This window comes from Aplosporella prunicola (genome assembly GCF_010093885.1).
Source record: "Aplosporella prunicola CBS 121167 unplaced genomic scaffold K452scaffold_1, whole genome shotgun sequence".
NCBI lineage: Eukaryota > Fungi > Ascomycota > Dothideomycetes > Botryosphaeriales > Aplosporellaceae > Aplosporella > Aplosporella prunicola.
The window spans coordinates 234,251-255,551 of record NW_022983529.1 but is presented as its reverse complement, the minus strand read 5'-3'; the positions used below and the strand labels follow the sequence as shown (position 1 = coordinate 255,551).

Sequence of the window (21,301 nt, the reverse complement as noted above, 5' to 3'; positions counted from 1 at the left end):
TTTTGTTTTTTTGGGTGTTTGTGGTGTTTGTGGTGTGTGTGGGTGTACCTACCTAGGCTGGCTACCTTATGCATGATGCACGATGGGCGATTCGTGGGGTGGAAGGCGTGCAAGGCGTTCGTAGTAGAGGCCGCACTGTACCTATGTATCCTATCTCCCTCCCTATTCGTCTCTATTCTACACCTATAGTATAGACGTCTACATCTATTTGATATTGCTCGCACTTGTCTGCACCAGCTCAAGCACCGACTGGGTCGTCTTGTTGTGGGATTTGGATGTGTATGCGATATGCATATCCATAGTAATGATATCAATAAATCTATATATGTGGTAGACCTATTGTACCTATATCTATACATACCTTGCATGTCGTTCGCTTGTTTGCTTACTTAGTTACTGACTTACTTGTTGACTTGTACGCATATACACATACATGAACGGCGGCGGGGGCATGGGGTGGGGTGGGTGAGTGAGTGAGTGAAGTGAGGTGAGGTGAGGTGGACGTGGAGGTGTGTAGCTTCTATAGCTGTGGGGAAATGGTGGGGAAGGTGTGTGTGATGGATGGTGTGGTTTGGCGTATTGCGTGGCTGGGTGTTGGCGCTGCTGGATGGGTTCCTGTTTGATGGTACTATGTGTAAATGACGGTGGATGCGTTTTGTTGGCTTGTAAGCTACGGCGCTCTGCTACTATGTAGATACTGTGGCGACGCTTTGTTGGATCAGTCGTACTTCGTAGCATCAAACATGCAGGTATTCGTTGCGTAGTAGGGTCAACAGAGCCAGTACGCAAGCGCACAAACCCCACACGCTAAAGATGCACCACATTTGTTCGTCAGGGAGACTCTGCCTCAGATTTGCTCGCTCTACGCAAGTCCTACTACACTAGCAGACCCAACCCGAGAGGAGCCGAAAAGCAAGATATCAAACGCCCAAGAGCCCATGAAGAGTTTATTTCCCGTAAACCACATTCCACCACTTCGGTTCCCTCACGCCCAAGGCATCTAAGCCTCGGTCTCGAAAGCAGAGGGGAAGCGGCGCATGTTGTACTCGAGGGGACCCTTGTTGCGCAGGAACTGCACGTAGGCACCATCGACCTTGACGCGGCCCTCCTGGCGCTTGGCAACGTACTCGTCGCGGCGGAGAGGGGTGAAGCCCCAGTTCTTGGAAACGATGATCTTTTGGCGACCGGGGAACTTGTACTGGGAGCGGCGGAGAGCCTCGATGGCGGTGGCGCGGTCTGGGCGTGCAAGGTCAGCAAAACTGCCCGTTTTGAAAAAGGCAGACTTTTAAGAGGGAAATGACGTACTGTTGTCCTTGGTGCGGATGGACAGGATGATCTGGCCAATGTTGACACGGGCAACGGTACCGTTGGGCTTGCCGAAGGCACCACGCATACCGGTCTGCAGTCTATCGGCACCGGCGCACGACAACATCTTGTTGATACGGATGACGTGGTAGGGGTGGGCGCGGACGCGGAGGTGGAAGGACTCCTTGCCACCGGTCTTGACCATGTACTTGTTGGCGCAAATACGGGCGGCCTCGAGAGCCTCGGAGCTCAGCTGCTCATACTCGTTGGAGACGAGGTGGATGCAGAGGGGGAACTCGTCGACACCAGCACGCTTACGGCCCAGATCGAAGATGCGAATCTTGGGGTCGGGCACACCACGGTTGAAGCGCGACTTAGGGTACGGCTATACGGGTTTCCAACGTCAGTCGTTTTTGTCCTTGGCATTTGTTTGCTGCGCGTCCGTCGCCGTTTCCTCGCTCCACCGCGGCTCGCCGGCGACAATCTGGAGTGCGTCTTGCTCCGCCCGGAGACGCCGGAGCGGGCTCAGATGTGCGGCGGGCGCGGTGGTGCTCGGTCGGGCGACGGGGCGTCGAAACGCACCTTGTTCTTGCAGTAGCGGTAGCATCTCGCGGGACGACGGGCCATTTTGACGGTTGGTGGGGGGTTGTGCTGGTGGGTTAGTGGAAGTCGTCGTCGAGGGGCGAAGAGGTTTTGAGTAGGTATGGCCCTTCTTGAATTTATCAGCTTGGCCCGTGCGCCTCGCTTGCTTTGTGGGCTTTGCCACTCCATGTCATCGCCGTCAGGCTTATCAAGCAAGTCATCACAGCGGGCAAGTCACCACAGCCTTCTTCCTGAAAAATGGCGAGCTTGGCTTGCGTCTATGTCCCGGCGTCTACCTAGGTTGTAGGCTCGGTCACTCGGCACTCTGTGCCCGCATCCGGGCAGTGTCAATCAGGTAAGAGCATGGCTGTGTCACGAGCGTCCTCGCATCACGGTCACGGACACGGAAGAAAGCGATGGAGACGTGCATTTGGCATCTTGTTGAAGCATACGTATGCGAAAGTCATGCACGCCGATAGCCGTGTTTCTCCCCTTTGTTTTCGCTTGGGAGAGCAGACGGTTTTGCTGGTGATGAGGATATGCGGGTGGTGGAGTTGGGTTATTTGGCTGCTCGTTCATTCACAAGCGAATGGGTGGGCACTAGGTCAGAGAATGGTGCTGCTGTCGGTGTTGGTGGTGATGGTAGTGGTGGTGGTCGTCGCAACTAAAAGTGAGTGAAAGGCAGTGGCAGGAGCGAGGGAGGGACCAGGAGGCTGGCACGGAGAGGCAAGCAACGGACACGCTAATCCAAAAACGGAGATGCAAGCGAACCAATAAATTCGCGACAGGCGAGCCGGCGATTCTCCATCGGGTAGAGAGTCCAGGCGAGAAAACGGAAGTGCTTGAGGCCGGGGTGGCTGGTTGCGAATGAGCGGGGCAGGGCAGAGAACAAAAAGTCTCTGCGCATCGTGTGGTGCACGATGATGATGCGTTGTTGTCTGATGAGGCTCAACGGCCAGCCTGGACTTCCCCGGACGGCGGGCGCGTCGTCGATTTTCTCCGCCCGCTCCAGCCTTACCAGTGCAGCTGATCTGCCGAACGTGCACAAGGGGCCTGCGGAACGCAGTGTCTCTATGGCAGCTGTGCCCTCCATGCCCGTTGCCATGAAACGCCCGAGCATCGCTCCCTAAATCTCAGGGAAAAAGCCCGCAGTTCATTTCCCGAGCTACTTGAGTAGTACACCTGGCGCGTGCCGGCCAAGGCCCAGCGTCACCGCAACGACGACGAGACACCTCAGTCGTCGCGCGCCCAACGTCAGACGCCCAACCTCCGACCGCTCAACCCTGATTCTCACCGCGGCGATCCACAAACATAGCCACATCCGCGCGTGAACCCGCTATTCTTAGCTGAGCCATCCACCGCCACGCTTCTTGCCCTTTTCCCTTCCCGCCTGCGACTTGCGCCTCCAACCACAAACAACACCTCACCACTACACCCAACACCGCCACCACCATGTCGACTGCTATCAAAAAACCGCCTCCGCCGGGCGCCGCCAGTCGCTCTTCCGCAAACTCGCCCTCAGGGGTCACTCGCAGCCCCTCCCGGTCTTCGATACCCACCGTTGCCTCCCCGACTGGCGTGAGGAGGACCACTTCCAGCAACCGCACTAGCATGTCCGGCCCCAGCCCCATGTCTGCCCGGTCCTCCATCAAGAAGCCCCACCACCCGTCCATGAGCAAGGACTCCTCGCCCGCCCGTGACGAAGCTCTCGCCAAGAGGGAAGAGGAGGAAAAGGCAAAGGCCGAGGAAACGGCCGCCCTGATCAAGGACCTTAGGGACCAGCTGCAGAAGGCCGAGTCGGCGTCTGACGATTACCAGGTGAGTCGATCAGCGCCCGTGCCTCAGGCACCCCGGACGTCGCATGTTAACACTAGGCCCAGAAACAAGTCGAGGTCCTCAAGACGAGGCTCGACGATGCTCTCAATGACCAGGCGAAGCTCGAGGAGAGGTCCCATGAGGCGGAGGAACGGGTGGATGAGTTGGAGAACGAGAAGCGCGAAACTGCTCGCCAACGCCGGGATTTGGATGCCATCTACGAGGCCGAGCGCGCAGCTGCCATAAAAGAGAAGGAGCAAGCCCAGGCCCGGGAGGATGAGCTGCACGAGGTCATTCAGCGACTCAAGGACACCATGGCTGAGCGCGAGCAAGAAGGCGAGGAGGACGATCGCTTCTTGCGCCGCAACTCCAGAATCGGTAGGTTCTATCCTCACAAGCAAACACACTCAGGTCTGGCTATTAACACATTCGGCGCAGCGAGTCCCCTGAACACCCGGACCAACTCCTCTGGCAACCTGGAATTTGCGCCGCCTTCCTCTCTGCAGCGCAGCAACTCTCAGAACAACTCCAAGCTGCTGCTCCAGAAGGACAAGCTTATCGAGTCGCTGCGCCTGGAGCTCGCCGAGTCCCAGATCAAGGCCATCGAGCTGGAGAACATGGGCGGCGGTCGCATGCAGGAGCTGGAGCGTATACTGCTGGAGACGCGCATGGCCAATGCGCGCCTCATGGAGGACAATGAGTCGTTCCAGCTGCTGCTGAGTGAGCGGACACTGAACGGCGACTTTTCGCGCGGCGAGTTTATGCGCAACACGAACGCACAGGGCGGCGAGGACCTGGGCGGCAACAGTTTGGCTGACGAGCTCGGCGAAGCAGCTGAAGATGAGGCTGACACTCGCCGCACCGAGTCGGAGATCACGACGCTCAAGGATCAGAACAAGGCGCTGTCGCTCTACATCAACAAGATCATCGAGCGTCTCCTGCAACACCAGGGCTTCGAGGCTGTTCTCAGCCACGACGACAACATGCCTGCCAAGCCCTCAGCCGCAAACAAGGACAAGGAGCTTCCCCCGCCGCCGTCGAAGGATGGCAAGCCTTCGTTCCTTCAGCGTGCCAAGTCTGTTGCTCTCGGCGCTAACGCCGTGCCCCTCCCCGGCGAGGGCACTGTCCAGCCTCGTCCTCGCCCGGTTTCCGTCATGCCCCCGCCGTCGAGGCCGATGAACCAGAGCATCACCGACGACCCGAACACGGCTCCCTCCATTCCATTGGCTCGTGGCGCAGCTGCTCGCAGCTCATCCCAACATCGCCGCGCTAACTCTGAGTGGAGCAACAGCGCTTCCGTTGTTGTCAACAACATGTACCGCGGCAACTCCCCTATGTCCCCCAGCATTGTGTCGCCCCGCACGTCATTCTTCGGCGGTCTTCCCGTGAACCAGCCCAACGGCCCCTCCACCCCAGGCGGCTCGCGCGTCGTGTCCGGCTCGAGCAGCTACGCTCCCCGCCAGAGCACTGACGACGCCAGCAGCATCCGCGGCGCTGGTGCCAACCCTAACCGCCTGAGCACCAACAGCAAGCTGGACGAGGTGAGCAACAGTGACAGCGGCATTGCCGTCGATACTCCCAGCCCGCCCCAGAGCGTGGCGAGCAGCTTCGACAGGCCTCCTCAAGTCATTATGGGCAACAAGCCGCGCCCGCTCAGACTGGTGCAGGAGAGCGAGGAGGCTGATAAGGAACGCAAGGCGCAGAACAGGCAGAGCTGGATTGGAGGCTGGTTCTCCAAGAACCAGCAGCAGCAGCAGCACGAATAAAGACTGGATACCGTCAGTGGTGGGAGTAGAAGCGCGCGTCTCACGAAAGCACGTTCGGGGTCACGACAAATTTTGGATGCGCCAGTTGTGCCACACTCAGCTGAAAGACGCCCTCACGGCTTAGTTGGGCTAGAAGCCTGACGAGCGAGGAGACGCGGTTGTTTTTGGTTATGGCTGCTCGCAAACGACCCACGCAACGAAAGCTGGATATGCTATAATGTTGGTCGATGACCAAGGCGTTTTTTTCCATTTTATTTCGCTGTTTTTTCTTTTTTTCTTCTACTTCTTCTTCTACGATTCTTTTCGTCGACCTTTTCTTTTCTTTTTTATACTCTGCTTCCTACACTCTCTCAACCACTATCACGATTAGGGTTTAGATTCGACACGATGGCAATACCCCCCGGCTGGTCTGCTGATGATCATGGGACCATGGACACAAAGCGTGAAGGAGAGTCAGGCAGTCAGTAGTCAGTCCGGCAGTTAGTCAGGCAGTAGTCAGGCGGTCGGACGGGTCGAGCGGTCGGACAGTCGGTCGGCCGGGAGGACGAGGGGGCCTGGTGTGGTGTGGTGGGGGGGGAGGAAGGGGGCAGCGGGTGCGCCGTCGCCGCAAACAGACGGACAGGCACACGCCGCCCCCACTCCCTTCCTCTCCCTCTCTCCCTCCCTTCCCTTCCTCCCCTTCCTTCCGTTCCGCCCCCCGTCCTTCCGTTCCTGTCCTCTCTGCTGCTATTGCTGCTGCTGCTGCAGCTGCTGCATGCATGCATGTATGCGCGCACTGACAGACAGGCTCTCCGCCTCATCACCACGCTCGCGCGTTTGTTTGTTGGTTTTGGCTTTTTTATTACACGGCCGTAGCTTGTAGTTTTATAACCGATTTTTGGGGCTCTCTCTTTCTCTCTTTTGGGGGGGGTTTTGGGGGCTTTTTTGTTGTTTGGGTTTTTGGTTGATTATTTCTTTTGGCTTGGCGAATGCTGTGCGATACACGCGGTACTGCGGTACTCTTGATACTCTCGATACTCTAGATAGACGATAACGGCGTTTTTGTTGTGGGTGGTTAATTGTTGGTTTATATGTTTGAGGCTTATGCGTCACATGTGTTTTTTTGTTCGCTCGCTCTCTCCTCTTCTTCTTCTCCTCCTCCCTCCCCTCTCCTCTCTCCTCTCCTACCTAGCCAGCCGGCTGGGTAGGTAGGTACAGTAGGTAGGTGGAAGGACAAGGTAGTGAGTGGGCACACGGACGCGGACGCGCCGGGTTGGGCGAAGGCTCAAGATTAAAGGACCGCGCGTAATGCGGGCCGCTGGGTGCTGGTACGGTAGTGCAGTGCAGTGCAGTCAATGGGGGCTAGAGCTAGAGCTGAGGCTGGGGGTTGGGTGCATGTGTGTGTGTTAGTAACGCATTTATTGCACTAGGTACGGCCTCCTCTCTCCCTTTCTCGCTCTCTCCTCTTTGGGTACAATAGCTTGGCGTTGAGCCCCGGCTGCGAACGGCAACGGCAGTCCCTGAACGAGCTTTGAGCTGCTGGTCCCTGAGTGAGTGCAGGGACGCCGGTTCCCCACCCCACATCTGCCAGCACCCGGTACGCAAGCTGGTCTGTGCGCTAGGCCGGCCGTGGGCCGCTTCCGCGCGTCCTCGCCTCCTCTCGCCGAGCGAGTCGCGCTGTGGGAGGGAGTGAGTGGGTGTGCGGGCGGCTGCAAGCCCGATTGGCCTGGCCTGGCCTTGGTCTGCGCTCAAAACCTCTCTCTCTACCTACTCCGTACCTCTTCGACCTTGATTGATGAGGCATGGCGGCGCGTATGTGCGTAAGTGCGTATGGCGCACGCGAGCTCCGGACTCGTTTCTCGCTTTCCACGCTGGGGGGAGTGACGTTGAGTGAGGCGAGTGGGGTTTGTGCGCGTGTGGCTTTGCGGGTGGCACGGGACGGGGCGTGGTGGTGGTGGTGGTGCGGTGGGCGGCTGTGGGAGGCTGTGCTAGGGGTGGGTATGGGTGGGTATTGTATAGATGTGGGTTGATGGGATGGACGGGATGGTGGTTTTGCTAATGCTATTGCTGCTACTGTAGGTGACAGGCAAAGAGTAGTTTTGTGCTCCGAGGCGGTACATGCCACATCCACGTGGTGGGAGGCATGTACGACGTACCAGATCTCCGGGCAGAGGTTTCTACATAACACATGGTCGGTATCCACAGCAACGGAGGATCTGACTCTAGAGTGGGTGCCTGCGATGGATCGATCGGTGGTCGTCGTGTTCTAGAAAACTTCTGCATGCTTCTGTCGCACGGATGCTTGTGGGACTGACTGACATGGGAGGGTGCAGGGGTGAGGATTGCTGCGTGTGTGTGTGTGTGTGTGTGTGTGTGTGTGTGTGTGTGTGTGTGTGTGTGTGTGGGTGGGTGCGGAAACGCTTCTTTGGGCACGCTCTGGGGTGGGTGTTGGCTTTGGCTTGGTTGTTGCTTGGGAAGGATGGTGTGGTTTGTGTTGGTGGACTAGGTACAGTGTTTTTGTGCTGTGGTCGGCTTGTGCAGGGCCTGGTGGAGACTGCGCATGTTGGGGGTTTGCACGTTTTTTATACCAACCAGTGCGATCGGACACCTTGATATCGCTGTTGTGGTTCAGCTCACTCAAGGGTGGGGGGGGAATATTATCGAGGAAACCAGAAAAAATCAGAATAAAATAAACTAAAAATGTTTCCAAGCAAAAGGAGCTGCCAATGTGTACTCCGTAGCTCAAGACAACTGCTGTGAATGCCAGTACAAAAGATGAAGTACGATGAAGGTCAGGCTATGGGTATCCCACAATCTCATTATCAGTGAATGCTCCTGTAGGGTGACGTCGGCAGTAATGCTTGAAGGCTACAGTTGTTATCTTTCCGACGGAAAAGTCGATACTTCTCCGACGGGAAACTTGACTTCCCGTCGACGGAAAACCCAAGACGCGGAGGAAGCGTCGGAAAACTTTCCAAGCAAATCCTCTTGTCTAACTGGAAAAGGAAAAATCGACTAGGTTTCAAGCCTTTTTCGTCTGCTATCATGTGGGTTATGAAACGGCTGTCGCTCTAGTAGCAGTATAAAGCGACAGACTTGTCCCACCGCAAACTACGCGTGTATGACAAGCTTGACAGTACAACAGTATAATCATGGCAGGCCTTTACTCTGGAATCGATCAAACCACTCTCAAGGCGGATGCTGAACGGTGCATGCTGTCCTTCGGCTCGGCCTTTCATCCTGATCTGATCACCGGTGCCAAAGACTGTTACATTTACACAGCGGATGGACATCGTATGCTAGATTGGACGTCTGGACAGATGGTGTGTTCCCCCCGGTCTTTTTTCAAGGCCATCCAAAGAGCCTTGCATCACTCATAACACGCAGTCCTGTCTTATCGGCCACGGCCACCCAGAAATCGTCGAAACCATCACCGCTCATGCCGCAGGCTTGGATCATTTGTTCAGCGGCATGCTGAGCCCGCCAGTAATCCAGCTCGGAAAACACCTAACCAGTCTCTGTCCTCCGGGGTTGGACAAGGCGTTCTTTCTGAGCACTGGTGGCGAAAGCAACGAGGCAGCCATCAAACTCGCAAAGTCGTATACTGGAAAGTTCGAAATCGTTGCACTGTCCGCAAGCTGGCACGGTGTGACTGGAGCCGTCTGTAATCCCTTCCCATGCTTCTTGGATATTTCTGACGATAAACAGGCCGCTGCAGTGCAATATCTCTCCGGCCGCGATGGTTACGGACCTGTAGTAAGCTCATCTCAAAACACATAACCATGAACCCAACAACTGAAACCCACAAAAGATGCCCGGCAGCCTCATGCTCCCAGCCCCAAACTCCTACCGCAGCATCTTCCGCCACGCCGACGGCTCCCACGACTGGAAGACCGAGCTCGACTACGGCTTCAGCCTGATCGACCGGCAATCCTGCGGCAGCCTCGCAGCACTCATAGTCGAGCCGATCCTCTCCTCGGGCGGCATGCTCGTCCTGCCCGACGGCTGGCTGAAGGCAGCGAAGGCGCACTGCGAAGCTCGCGGAATGCTGCTCATCGTGGATGAAGCGCAGACGGGGATCGGGCGCGCCGGCGACATGTTCGCGTTCGAGCACTGCGGCGTCGTGCCCGATATCCTGACGCTGAGCAAGACGCTTGGCAACGGCTTGCCTTTGAGCGCGGTGGTCACGAGTGATGAAATCGCCGCCGTCACGAAGAATAAGGGGTACTTGTTCTACACGACGCATGTCAACGACCCGTTGCCTGCTGCGGTGGGGGCCAAGGTGCTTGATATCGTCGTCAGGGACGGGCTGGTGAAGCACTCGAAAAAGCTGGGCGAGAAGCTGCAGGCTGGGCTGCGGAAACTGCAGGCGCGGTACGGGTGTCTTGGTGATGTTCGGGGACGCGGCCTTATGGCTGGTGTCGAGGTGGTTTCTGACAGAGAGACGAAACAGGGCGCCGCTGAGCTTGGGTGGTTGGTCTCGAATAAGATGGCTGAGCTCGGGCTTTGGGCTCAGCTGTCCACGCTTCCGGCTTTCGGCGGCGTTTTTCGCTTTGCGCCTCCCCTTACTACTACGGAGCAACAGTTGGAGGAGGGATTTGATATTATGGAGGAAGCGCTGCGGTTGACTCCGGGGACTATGCCATTGTATGGAGATGCGGGAGCTGAGGCGGCCAGCAAGCTGTAGTACCGACCTTAAAAGCATGAACCCCCATATGATTTCAATTGTGGAACCATTCTTTTCTATTTAAAGCCTGTCAACACGTATAACGCTTAAGCGTTTTCTTGATGACCTTCAAACATATCCCAGGCAGACGCCCATTGAAATTCCAGAGGGTCCATTGGAATGTTGAACTCCGAAAAAGTGCCCAACCCGAGGCCAAACTGGTCCTGATAGGCCAGCTGGGATTGAAACGGATCTAAGTTCTGCAAAGCCCGTGCGGAGCTTCGGTCACGGTTCGCTGTATCTGGATCGCGATCAATTGTTGAGGTGATCCTGGAAATCGGCTCGTCATAGCGCTCCAGAAACATGTCCGCAAGGTCCCAGTTGTCTTCCGATTTGGCCAAGCTCAATCTTCTCTGAAGCTTTCTCAGTGTCTCTTTGCACGTTTCTGTTATGTTCACATCCGTTGTATCGACTGCACAGCGCAACAGTATCGTGGTGGCTGAGACAATAAGATGACCCGTAACTGTTGTGGTATTGTGAGTTGAGTAGTTTGTTTGTGGGAGGAGAGTTGTTTACAAGAAAGCCAGAATTCTTTCAGATGGGAACTCTGGAGTGAACAGACAAAATCCACAATCTCGGTAGCGGCGCGGCGTACAGCTGTCAGATGGTATTGTCGTATGTCGTGGCTTCCAGGCCCATCGTCGTAGCTTGCCACCTACAACGATGTCAGTAACGACGATCTAAAGAATGTATTTAAGGAGATAATAACGCAGAAAGCTGGCAATGGAATATATTATAATTCTTGGCCGAACCCATAAGGATTACTGGGGGATCAAACACATACCCGTAGAGAAAGCCTGCAAAGGAGCATCCTGATTGATAAATATCCCAAACGCAGGCTTTTAGCACCGGAAACAGAAGTGCCAATCTCCTGACCATCGGCTCGTAGATACTCTGGCAGGTCCTCTTCCCAGACATCAAGGTCTCGTTCAAGACGCCTTATTTCTTTCCAAGCATCATTTCGTGGTTCACTGAGGTCATATACCAGTGGCATGATATCTCCAAGGATTTGGGAGAGCTCGCAAAGGGAAATAAAACACTCGGCTGCTTGCTTCCTGTCATGTGATTCTTTCCCGGGCGTCAGGAGGATCGGCGCTGTTGGCAATGGCACGTCGTACTGTTTTCGAAGAATTGAAGCGGGGATCCCGTTCGCAAAGCTTGACCTAGAAAAGAATCAGTCGTTACTGTTTCGTCCTCCATGCCGTATCATAGCCCTTCAATATTAGTTTTGAGTTTAAGGTCCATGTAAGGCCGGATATTCGTTTATATGCAAAATCAGCACCACGGGTCTTATAGACAAACGCTATTACTCTGCGTGACATTTGTTCTGGTTTGATGCCAAGGACATGGTATGCCAGTGAAATGCCTTGTGTTCAAAGCAATACACAATAAAGATTAACGCTTACCATTGGTCAACAATCATGCATCCCCAGAACAATCGGATTCGCAAATCCTTATCCCGATAAGATGTTTTCCATCCACTTGGATCCCTGTTCAAGCCCAAGCTATATGCAAGAGCCGCAGTTCTGCCCGCATTGATGACGTTTCCCTGAATAGAGCCGACCGGTCTGCCTAAAAGGTCGATTATTGAAGGGTATAGTGTGAAAAGAGTCGGAGCAAGAAAGTCATCCTGGAGAGCCGCAATGGCGAGATTCCAAAAGTATTGCTCGCTGGGACAGTGATGATGTGCAAGGCTCTCGGACTGGTTCCAGAAGGTCAATGAAATGGCGTAAATTTGACAGAGTAGTGCAGAAGAAACCCTGCACCCTTGATCTTCAATGTTCATGAAAGACTCTTCATTAAGCACCGGAAATGATGGATGGATGTGCTTGAAGTAGAGCCGGATGACCTCCTCTTTGTTTGGGCCCAGAATCTGTTCCAGGATTTCTCGATGACCTTGTCCAGGGTCTTTGGCTAATTTCAACCCCGCTCTGTGTCTTGGAATTGCCAGATATATTGCAGGATCTCTGGGAGTACTGGAGACAACATTGTAGGGTCGCTTGGACGTCTCTGAATCGGGTTCTTGTTCGGTGGTCAAATACTGCTGAAGGATGTTGACATCCTCAGCAACCATGGGACCTACAATTATCGATGTGCTGCGATTATGTTGATGAACATTTGAGATTAAGTTTTCATCGATTGAGGTGCTTCGTAACCGTTCCTGTGCGACTTGACGGCTCTCTTGTCGGGTGCTGGATCGGAGCGCCACGGAGCCGCTGTCATCCGCAGATGCGTCGGTCACTGACGCCCTGAGACTAAAAACAGTCTGACCATTTTCTAACCTTGCTCTCTTCCGTTGCCGTCCGAGGTCTCGCCTATCAGCAGTTGCAGCAGAAGAGCGCGAGGTGTTCGTTCCTGAAAAGAGACAGTCGAACCCTTTCTCCGTGCATAATTGACATGGCAGTCCTGCAACTTCAAGGTCACAGCGAACCTTCCTTTGACGGCACTTATCACAGGCCGGAATGCGATGGCTACGATAAGGCCGTGGTTGACTGTCCATTGTTGGGGATGGAGAGACGATGGAGAGTTTTCCGCTAGCGCACGGAAAACTAGATTATAAAAAGAAAACATGCAATGTAGCCAAGCTCCATTAGCATAAGACACATTTGATTTTTATCCAACCACTAACCAGCCATGCCATAACTTGTATACAGTAGTGTTAGTAGATATTCATGGAAATGTGAGCCTACAATTAATTTAATAATAATTATCTACATGATTTGTAAGCTTCTAGGTAGCTAGCTATATTTATAGATAGGTGACGTAATCCTTGTCGGAAAAACTAAGTCTCCGGATACAACTTCGATCCGGGCAACTGGTGCAACTTGTCCATGTCCAGGCCTGCCCCGCACGTTTTCCGTGACCCATCGGATAGACGCCTGACCCTTACACATGAACAAGCGGCCTGCATCCATACCACCTCTACGGCAGGTGGTGGCCCAATAGGCAACAAATTATAATGGAAAATTCTATGATCGTGCTGCCCTATGGGTCTCAGCTAGAGTGAGCCTAGGCAGAATCCACGTACCGCTGAAAATGAGAAAATAAAGCTAATATTCAGCTAGTTTTGAGACAAACTCATTGTCACATGCTGAGCCACTCCAACAGATCAAGCCGAAGGCCTCCCGTACAATCACAAACAAAACACGAACAGGCTGCATCACATGCAAGAAGCGTCACGTTAAATGTGACGAAGCGAAACCGCAATGCAATAATTGTCTCAAGAGTCGAGGACGTTGTGAAGGATATTCTCTCGAACCACGGAAGAAACCCTCTGGCCCTGGCCAGCTTTGCTGGGATTCTAGGCAGCTTACCCGTGGCACATCTCCGAGGATGCAGCTGCATGTTGACCCAGACGCCCTCGATTTCCAAAATTCTTCGAGTATGCTATATTTCCAGGAGTTCGTGGGTTTGGTCCAGGGACCCTGGACCAGTGCGTCATCCAGCGGCGACTTGTGGGAAGTGACCATGCCTCAAATCACACGAAATAACGACACACTTCGCCATGCCGCAATGGCCATCGGTGCACTAAGCATGTGGCATCGTCAATCCACGTACGATTCGCTTCAGGCAGTATCAATACCGGCTCTCCCGACAGCTGAAAGAGATGCACATTACTTCCATGCTGTCGCTTACTACTGCCATTCTCTAAAACTGCAGAGGCAACGAGCTTCTATGCCGGATGCGATTATCCTATCAGTGCTGTTACTATTCTTTGAAACGCTCCGAGGCAACAGAACCGCCGCCTTGGACCATGTTAATCATGGCTTGGCACTACTGTTTTATCTCTTGACAGATGACGATGCGGACAACTATGTGGCCAACTTCGCGCCAAACCCGAGGCCTATCCTTGGTGCAGTGGCAGACATCTTCACCAATCTAACAATGCAAGGCCGCACAATTTTCCGCGGCAGAGTTGGCCACGATATGCCCCTTCCAAATCTTACAAAAGGATTGAAGAACAGAAAACAAACGATAGAGTCCTTTATGGTCCTCCTAAGCCAACTCCCTCGCTCTCGAAGCATCGACCGTATTCCAGACGTCTTTAACGACCTTGATGAGTTCGAGGCGTATTGGCTTGCTGCCCGACGCAGACAGACCTTAATATACCCGATCATGGTGGAAGTCATGAAAGCTACAGGCTTCCAAAGGGCGGCTTGGGGCTCGAGTGACGGCAGCGTCATCAACAAGTTTTTCCTCCACCTCCTCGACAACCAGCAAGTCACAGAATTCTGCGAGGCTTCAGGGAAGTTGATTCAAGCGCTAGATACCGCGTTTATGCCTCTGTTCAACAAAATCATCATGTCCGATCCCAAATCTCCTACATATCTAAGAGCCATCCATCTGCGTATGCAGTACCTAGGCGTCATGATCGACGACCCCCCACAGTACGTCCACGTCGAGTCAGTACATGCGCGAACACCTTTGTTCCGTGAGTATCTGTCTCTGGCCGAGATCGCCTTGCATACGGCCAAACGCGAGGTCAAGAACCCGGCTCACCAACTTTCATTGCAATGCGGGCTGTCATGGTACTTCTTAATCATAGCATTATTCTGTCGCGACCCCATGGTACGCGACCAAGCCATATGGATGTTGAAAGACTACCCGGGTCAGGATGGATTATGGAGCGCACGCTCTCTCTACTTATTGGCGTTGCGGAACCGCAGTGTGGAGCAGATGAACACACTCGAAGGCTCACCCTTAGAGCAGTGGCAGCGCCTGTGGCGTCGAGAATTCGTCTTCGAAGATGGCGGTGACCGCATTGTGTTCCGTTATCTTGGAAAAAATGAAATTACAGGTGTATGGGAATTGGTGGAAGAGGCAGCCGATGTCCAAAGGACCTCTGAAGATGTCCAATGGAAACGACAACCTCTTATAGGATCTGGTGGACCTCTCATGATAGATTTGTATGCACTTTTACAGTAACGGGAGATGCTTATCAGTTAAAACAGCATGACGGCAGCATCAGTACGTATGATTGTATGAGGTATCACTGCACCGGCAGCAGGTATGTTTATTATAAACTAGGGTAAGTGGAGACAAATTAATTGACATAAATCTAGAGAGTTTGGGCATGTTATGGCGAATGGCGCCGTGGCCCCCGAAAATGCAGACACGAACCTACTGGTCCAAAGCTTGCGTCTGGCACTGGAAATCTCTTCGTCAGTATGAAATCGAGAAAGAAAGAAGGAGGAATACTTACCATATCCCAGTAAACGCCCTGTTTCTTGACAAGTTCATTATGAGTGCCCTTCTCCACCACTCTTCCCTCATCAAAAACAAAAATCACATCGGCTTTTTGGATTGTCGAGAGCCGATGAGCCACAGCGATCATAGTCCGCCCATTACGAGCTTTTTCGAATGCGGCTTGGACAACCTTCTCTGACTCGGAGTCCAGTGCTGATGTGGCTTCATCCAAAAGGAGAATCTTGGGATCCCGAATCAAAGCTCGTGCAATAGCAATTCGTTGCTTCTGCCCCCCGGACATGGAGACGCCTTTTTGACCGACATCGGTATCGTAACCCTCGGGCAAAGAAACAATAAAATCGTGTATGAAAGCATCGCGACAGACCTCATGGATTCTCTCTTCCGAAACAGAGCTAGGATCAGCTATGCCGAAGAGGATGTTGTCACGCACGGTTCCCCGAAACATTATCGGCTCCTGGGCTACGAGGGACAAGTGCTGGCGATAACCATAGACGTTAAGGCTGTTGATGTTGACGCCGTTGCATAGAATGGCGCCTTGGCCTGGACCCACGTCGTAGAACCGCTCCAAAAGGGAAATAATGGTCGTTTTCCCGCATCCGGACGGCCCGACAAATGCTGCGTACTGTCCTTTGCCGATGCTGAGATTCAGGCCTTCAAAAATGGGAATGTTACGCGTGGGGTACTTGAAATAGACGTCTCGCAGCTCGACTTGCACGCCGCCATCTGTTCCAGGTATATCTCCGTTCTCCATAGTCGCGATTCGGTCCACATCCGCGGACTCTTGAACATCGTGTATGCGGTTAGCAGCTATTTTTGCCTGTGCCGCACTAGGCGCTACCGAAAGCACTTGGGCTGCCGCCTCTGCACCCTGGATGATGGCCATGAAACAAACGAAAAATGCGTCCATCTTGTACTCGCCATTGGCCAGGCGCTTGCCACCGTACCAGAAGATCAAGGCTTGACAACCAAGGCTGGCGCTGTCCGCGAAACCGAAAAGCACGGCTGTCCACTGGGCTTTGCGGCGAGCTGCTTGAACGTGACCACTTAAGAGCTTTTTGTATCTTTCGTTGATCATGTCTTCCATCGTGAAAGCAGAGACCGTTCTGATCGCGCCTATGGCTTCCGTGGCGAATTGCGAGCTTTCCATGAAGACAGCTGAGTTCATCTTGTCGAATTGTACCTCCTGTCTGTATCTCCAGAAGCCGGAAGCCAGCATGATCGGCATGGTGATGAACAAAGCGATTAATCCGAGCTTCCAACCGAAGACGAGCGCGATGATGATGCAACCCACGACAGTAAAAAGGCCGGTGAGCAAGGCCGCCAAGTTCAAACCAAAAAGTTCCTCCAAGTGTTTTGAATCACTCGCGATCCGGGAACTCAATGTGCCGTGGGAGTTCTCTCCTTTGTCGAAAAAGCTGAGTTTTTGATATAGCATGTCGGCGAGATACTGCTTCTTATACGCCGCACTGACAAAGTACTGGACATGGAGACTAGTCCAGCCCCAGAAGAGGTATGCGACGCCAGCACCCGCAGCTAAGACAAACCACATCAAGCCCCAGAAGTCTCCTCCTTTCTTAAGATCTTCACCACTCATAAGAAAGACGTCAATGACTTTGGCAAAGAGCCAAGCTTGGATCGGTGTGGCGGCTGCGGTCGCCATGCAGAAAAAGACGATTCCCAGAAAGGGAACCCACTGCGCTCGCAGCTTGTACAGAAGTTTTCCCATACTGTAGATCAGGCTTCGAGACTGCCCATTCTCCTCTTCTTGAAGAGCGACGGCAGGAGCTGGGTTTGCAACTTGGTCGTGATCGCCGAGCATCTTCTCCGATTCCACGCCATGCCCAAATGCCGGCGTATCAGGCTCTGGCCCATCATCTTGTGTCAAATGTAGCGATTGAGCGCGGACTAGGGCGCTGTAAACACCAGATGGATTGGCAATAAGGCTTTGGTGGGTGCCTTCCTCGACCGCTCGCCCATTTTTCAACACAACGATGTGATCCGCTTTCTTAATAGTTGAAAGACGGTGGGCGATGGTAATGGTGGTGCGGTTTTGCGTGACCCTATCAAGGGCCGCCTGAACTATCCTCTCGCTCTTGGCGTCGATTGCACTGGTAGCTTCATCCAGGATGATGATCCGAGGCTTTTTTATGATGCTCCTGGCAATGGCGAGGCGTTGTTTTTGACCGCCAGACAGCTTTGCCCCGCCGTCACCAACTTGAGTGTCATATCTCTGCGGAAAACAGAGTCAGAATTGTCTCATCATGCAAGAGGTGTGCAAGGAGCAAAAGCAAAGAGATCGGACTCACATCGGGTAGACGGTTGATAAACTCGTCGGCGTAGGCTTCCTGGCATGCTTCTTCAACCCGCTCACGTTTCCAGGCTTCGGGCTCATTTTCCCACTCGGTCCCAATGAGGCCATTTGCGACGTTCCTAAAAATGGTGTCGTTGAAGAGAAAAGGTTCTTGCTGGACTAGGCCTACCTGTGCCCTCCACCATTTGAGGTCGAGATCATCAAGATTATGACCCCCTACTGTAATGGATCCAGAGAGTTTGGGCTTGATGGAAACCTTCAGCTCTTTCTCTAACTGGGAGTTCTTCTCCTCATTTTGCTTCTCCTCATTTGGCTTCTCCGGTTTCTTTGCACCGATCACTTGAGGCAGAACGTGCTGCTCTCTTAGAGAGTACCACCGTTCTATCAAGCCGACAATTGTGCTCTTGCCTGAACCAGACGGACCAACAAGAGCAGTGTTTTGGCCCACCCGAATTCGAAAATTCAATTCATCCAGGACTTTAACTCCGGGTCGGCTGGGATACTCGAACGTCACGTTGTCGATAATTAAGTCTTCGGAGACTATATCTGGCTTGAGAGAACCAGGATCGGGGACAGGCGCATCGATGACTGTGAGAATTTCACAAGCAGCAACGATGGCCTTGCTGACAGCCATGAGCGGTATCGATATGCGCTCCAAGGATGTGAGAATCATCATGACCGACATCAGCACGACGATGACTACACCGGCGTTGTCGATGCCGCCGGCAATGTATCGTCGAATGCCATACCAGAAGGCCAGACCAAATGCTCCGAACACACCGAAAAACTACCTTTGAATTAGCCCAATCTCATAATTGTACGGCTTGGAGACGATTATGAAGACTTACAAGCAAGCCAAACTGAATGCCAATGAGCGGAGCGCTTTTTTGGCCATGCTTCATAGCTTCTTGCACCCGTTCCTCATAACGAGAGATTATACGGCCCTGGGCACCGCAAGCCATGACCAGCCGGATCCCTCCAAGAGCCTCACTGGCAATAGCTATCCCCTGAGCATCCGCTTTGACAGTCGCGGTCTGACCTTTAATGACGAACGGATAGACAACGCCCAAGACTACCAAGGAATACAGGACCAAAGAGGACGTCACTAAGGTGAGGTCCCAGCTCCAAATGAAAGAAACGATTAGGGCAGCCCAGATAGTGCCATTGAATTGCAGGAATGTCCCCAGGCGTTCGGAAATTCCAATCTGCAATGTGTTTGATGTTGTGGTGATAGCGGTCGCGGCTGCCCCAGGAGGCATGGAGTCGATGACGTGAATTGGTTGCGCAAACAGCGATTGGAGGTAGTGTAGGCGAATGGCTGACGATAGGCGGATACCTATCATTCTGAAGCAAAATTTATTAATCGAGTTCAGGCCCCAACGACCGATAAAAAGGCCCATGATGTATAAGGCCTGCCGACGTAAGATTCGATCGAATTCACTACGGGATATGGTGGATGATTCTGAGAAGTAGTTCGTAAACTGTCCGGTGAGTTGCCCGAAGATGATGTTCATGAGAGGCAGAGCTACACCAGCTCCGATTGATGCTAAAGAAGCAACCGCGTAGAGGAAAAAGTCCCATTTTGTCGCGTAGCTGAAGATCCGGACGTAATCGGAGAACTTTGGTGTTCGTTCAGGTCGCTTGTAGTCTTGTTCCGTCTCGCACACTTTGGTTGAGTCCGAGTCCTCGGTCATTTTGCGCATAAGGAACTTGCCGATGTGCTTAAGACAGTGAATATCAGCTTGACGACTCTAAATTCCAACCTAATTTATACAGTGAGAGCTTCGCGGCTTACTTTCGGAACTTGTCTTAGGGAAACGTTTCCTACCGGTCGCGATGATGATTACTACTAATTTTGTGATACCATGAGGTCGGTACCAGGCTCTGGCCAATCAGATCGTTTTGGGTAGCGAGGAAGGAACCAAGGAAAGATCAAGATCAAAGAAAGAAAAAAAGAGACGGATGGACAAGGACAGAGGTTTCAGAGACCATCGCATTGCAAGGCTCTCATAATTACTAATGGCGTGGCCACATTTACAGCTTTCCGACGCACGGGTCGTACATTACCGCTTTGGGGTTTTCACGAGGTGCATATGCTGCATCCTGCGGGATTTGAATGGCGCATCCTCCACCCCTGCTAGCGTCGTCAAAGCCTATACTTACTTGGGAAATCGCCATACTTGCTTAAGCAAAAAGTTCACGTCATGTTCTTGCTTTTATACAACCCAGGAAAGCTTCTCGGGAGCGGCACGACAAGTTGCCGGTGGATCTTACCTCAAATGGTCTCTTGGGCGCGGAAAACCACTTAATGTGAGACTGACTTGGCGACAACACGCAAAGAGATCCTGCGAACCAACGCTATACCTGATTAGGATATGTGCGTCTTCCATTGGCCAGCTACTTCTCATGGCGTTACTCTCTCTCTCTCGCCCCTCAACTTATATTTTGTTCTACAGACCGACAACACTAGGTAAAAACCACACCCGACCGATCAGTTTCTGCTTAACATAAGCACATCGTCGCGAATACCTTACTTCCTAGAACCTTCGAGTTCCATCCTCGAGCTAGCAGGAAATTCGTCTTGCGACCTCCTTGAATCCTGAAAGCCGGCTGGACGCAGGCCGTGGCGTTGGCTTTGGCAGCCTGGCCGAAGCGCCGGGGATTCCACAGGTGGGAGTAGTCCATTGATGGCGAGACAAAGAGGTGTGTTCATTAGAAAATTACCCAGATTCGACAACGACGAGAACGATTCAGACAGCGAGAAGATCAGCGCACTGCGACAAACTGTACGGACGCAACGTCAAGTATTCACTGTGCAGTGTATATACTACACGCTTCACTGAGGGATGCTGAACTCTACTTAACTCGAACACCGAGAACCTATACTAGCCCTCCTTAGTGAAAAGGACAGCTTCGCCGACGACCCGCCAACATACTGCGCAAAGAAACGTCACGCACCGTCGATACACCAAGCAAAAAAGAGGCAACTACCGCACGCAAAGGCAGCCACGCCAGCTGCATCCAGCAGACACAAAAGCGGCTAGAACACCAGCCTGCTCACCACGCGCTAAAAGCCCACAAAACACCATCTGTGTTCCCCGTGCAAAACATATATATGCAGGGCTGTCCGTCTCCTTATGGCCGTGGTTCTTATCTAGGGCAAAAAGCGAAAAGCAAAAAGCAAAAACATACGGCAGCTGGGATTCGCTAGTGGTCACCCACCTAACTACTAATCAGCCGGTTCGAGGCTTGTGTATGGCAGAGCGGACGGGATGCCCAATTCTCCTCGACCTATGGTCGTATGTGTTTGTAATGGCTACTGTAATGATTTATATACTACGACATTATTTCCCCTTCTCTCGAAACAACCACCACAAGCTTCAACGCCAAACAACACACAGAGCACAAAGCAAAAACACCCACAACGACCACAAAAACTACCATAGCTCATTCATTTACTCGTCCCCGTATGCCTTTGTCCAATCGACAATGTCTACATACTAGCTACCTAGCTACCTACGCTGTGCATAAGCCATCCTTCCAACCCGAACCCAAGAATCAGAGGAGAGAAAAGCCAAACCCCATTCCCCCCAAAAAAAAGAAAGGAAA

General features: G+C 52.9%; 6 protein-coding genes across 6 annotated transcripts; 3 read left to right on the top strand and 3 right to left on the bottom strand.

Moving 5' to 3' along the window:
* Positions 1-634: 634 nt before the first annotated feature.
* Positions 635-1,989, bottom strand: K452DRAFT_282060 (uncharacterized protein). Its single transcript, XM_033539526.1, has 3 exons — positions 1,888-1,989; positions 1,306-1,690; positions 635-1,236 (listed from the first exon to the last, which is right to left on the bottom strand). Exons 1-3 carry the CDS (start codon positions 1,930-1,932, stop codon positions 1,001-1,003), a joined length of 666 nt encoding a protein of 221 aa, XP_033402782.1. The 5' UTR covers positions 1,933-1,989; the 3' UTR covers positions 635-1,000.
* A 1,350-nt stretch (positions 1,990-3,339) lies between these two features.
* On the top strand, positions 3,340-5,468 carry K452DRAFT_293555 (uncharacterized protein; the record flags this gene model as incomplete). Its single annotated transcript, XM_033541590.1, has 3 exons — positions 3,340-3,705; positions 3,768-4,080; positions 4,141-5,468. 3 exons carry the CDS (start codon positions 3,340-3,342, stop codon positions 5,466-5,468), a joined length of 2,007 nt encoding a protein of 668 aa, XP_033402781.1.
* Positions 5,469-9,023: 3,555 nt separating this feature from the next.
* Positions 9,024-10,173, top strand: K452DRAFT_282057 (uncharacterized protein). Its single transcript, XM_033539525.1, has one exon. It carries the CDS (start codon positions 9,259-9,261, stop codon positions 10,132-10,134), a length of 876 nt encoding a protein of 291 aa, XP_033402780.1. The 5' UTR covers positions 9,024-9,258; the 3' UTR covers positions 10,135-10,173.
* A 47-nt stretch (positions 10,174-10,220) lies between these two features.
* On the bottom strand, positions 10,221-12,673 carry K452DRAFT_217511 (uncharacterized protein; the record flags this gene model as incomplete). The annotated part of the gene is made up of 4 exons (XM_033536294.1): positions 10,221-10,636; positions 10,690-10,828; positions 10,958-11,336; positions 11,580-12,673. The coding sequence occupies 4 exons, from the start codon at positions 12,671-12,673 to the stop codon at positions 10,221-10,223; spliced, it is 2,028 nt and encodes a 675-aa protein (XP_033402779.1).
* Positions 12,674-13,132: 459 nt separating this feature from the next.
* K452DRAFT_323293 (uncharacterized protein) lies at positions 13,133-15,099 on the top strand (the record flags this gene model as incomplete). The annotated part of the gene is made up of 2 exons (XM_033544627.1): positions 13,133-13,176; positions 13,239-15,099. The coding sequence occupies 2 exons, from the start codon at positions 13,133-13,135 to the stop codon at positions 15,097-15,099; spliced, it is 1,905 nt and encodes a 634-aa protein (XP_033402778.1).
* A 57-nt stretch (positions 15,100-15,156) lies between these two features.
* On the bottom strand, positions 15,157-18,499 carry K452DRAFT_282054 (uncharacterized protein). The gene is made up of 3 exons (XM_033539524.1): positions 17,688-18,499; positions 15,377-17,611; positions 15,157-15,321 (listed from the first exon to the last, which is right to left on the bottom strand). Exons 1-3 carry the CDS (start codon positions 18,363-18,365, stop codon positions 15,295-15,297), a joined length of 2,940 nt encoding a protein of 979 aa, XP_033402777.1. The 5' UTR covers positions 18,366-18,499; the 3' UTR covers positions 15,157-15,294.
* Positions 18,500-21,301: the final 2,802 nt, after the last annotated feature.

Coding starts and splice junctions, on each gene's coding strand:
- K452DRAFT_282060 (XM_033539526.1), bottom strand. CDS start 1,932: ATGGCCCGTCGTCCCGCGAGATGCTACCGCTACTGCAAGAACAAG. Junction 1,691..1,887: donor ACCGCTACTGCAAGAACAAG/GTGCGTTTCGAC, acceptor AAACCCGTATAG/CCGTACCCTAAGTCGCGCTT. Junction 1,237..1,305: donor CATCCGCACCAAGGACAACA/GTACGTCATTTC, acceptor TTGCACGCCCAG/ACCGCGCCACCGCCATCGAG.
- K452DRAFT_282057 (XM_033539525.1), top strand. CDS start 9,259: ATGCCCGGCAGCCTCATGCTCCCAGCCCCAAACTCCTACCGCAGCATC.
- K452DRAFT_282054 (XM_033539524.1), bottom strand. CDS start 18,365: ATGATTCTCACATCCTTGGAGCGCATATCGATACCGCTCATGGCTGTC. Junction 17,612..17,687: donor TTATCAACCGTCTACCCGAT/GTGAGTCCGATC, acceptor TGTTTTCCGCAG/AGATATGACACTCAAGTTGG. Junction 15,322..15,376: donor AGGGCGTTTACTGGGATATG/GTAAGTATTCCT, acceptor AGAGATTTCCAG/TGCCAGACGCAAGCTTTGGA.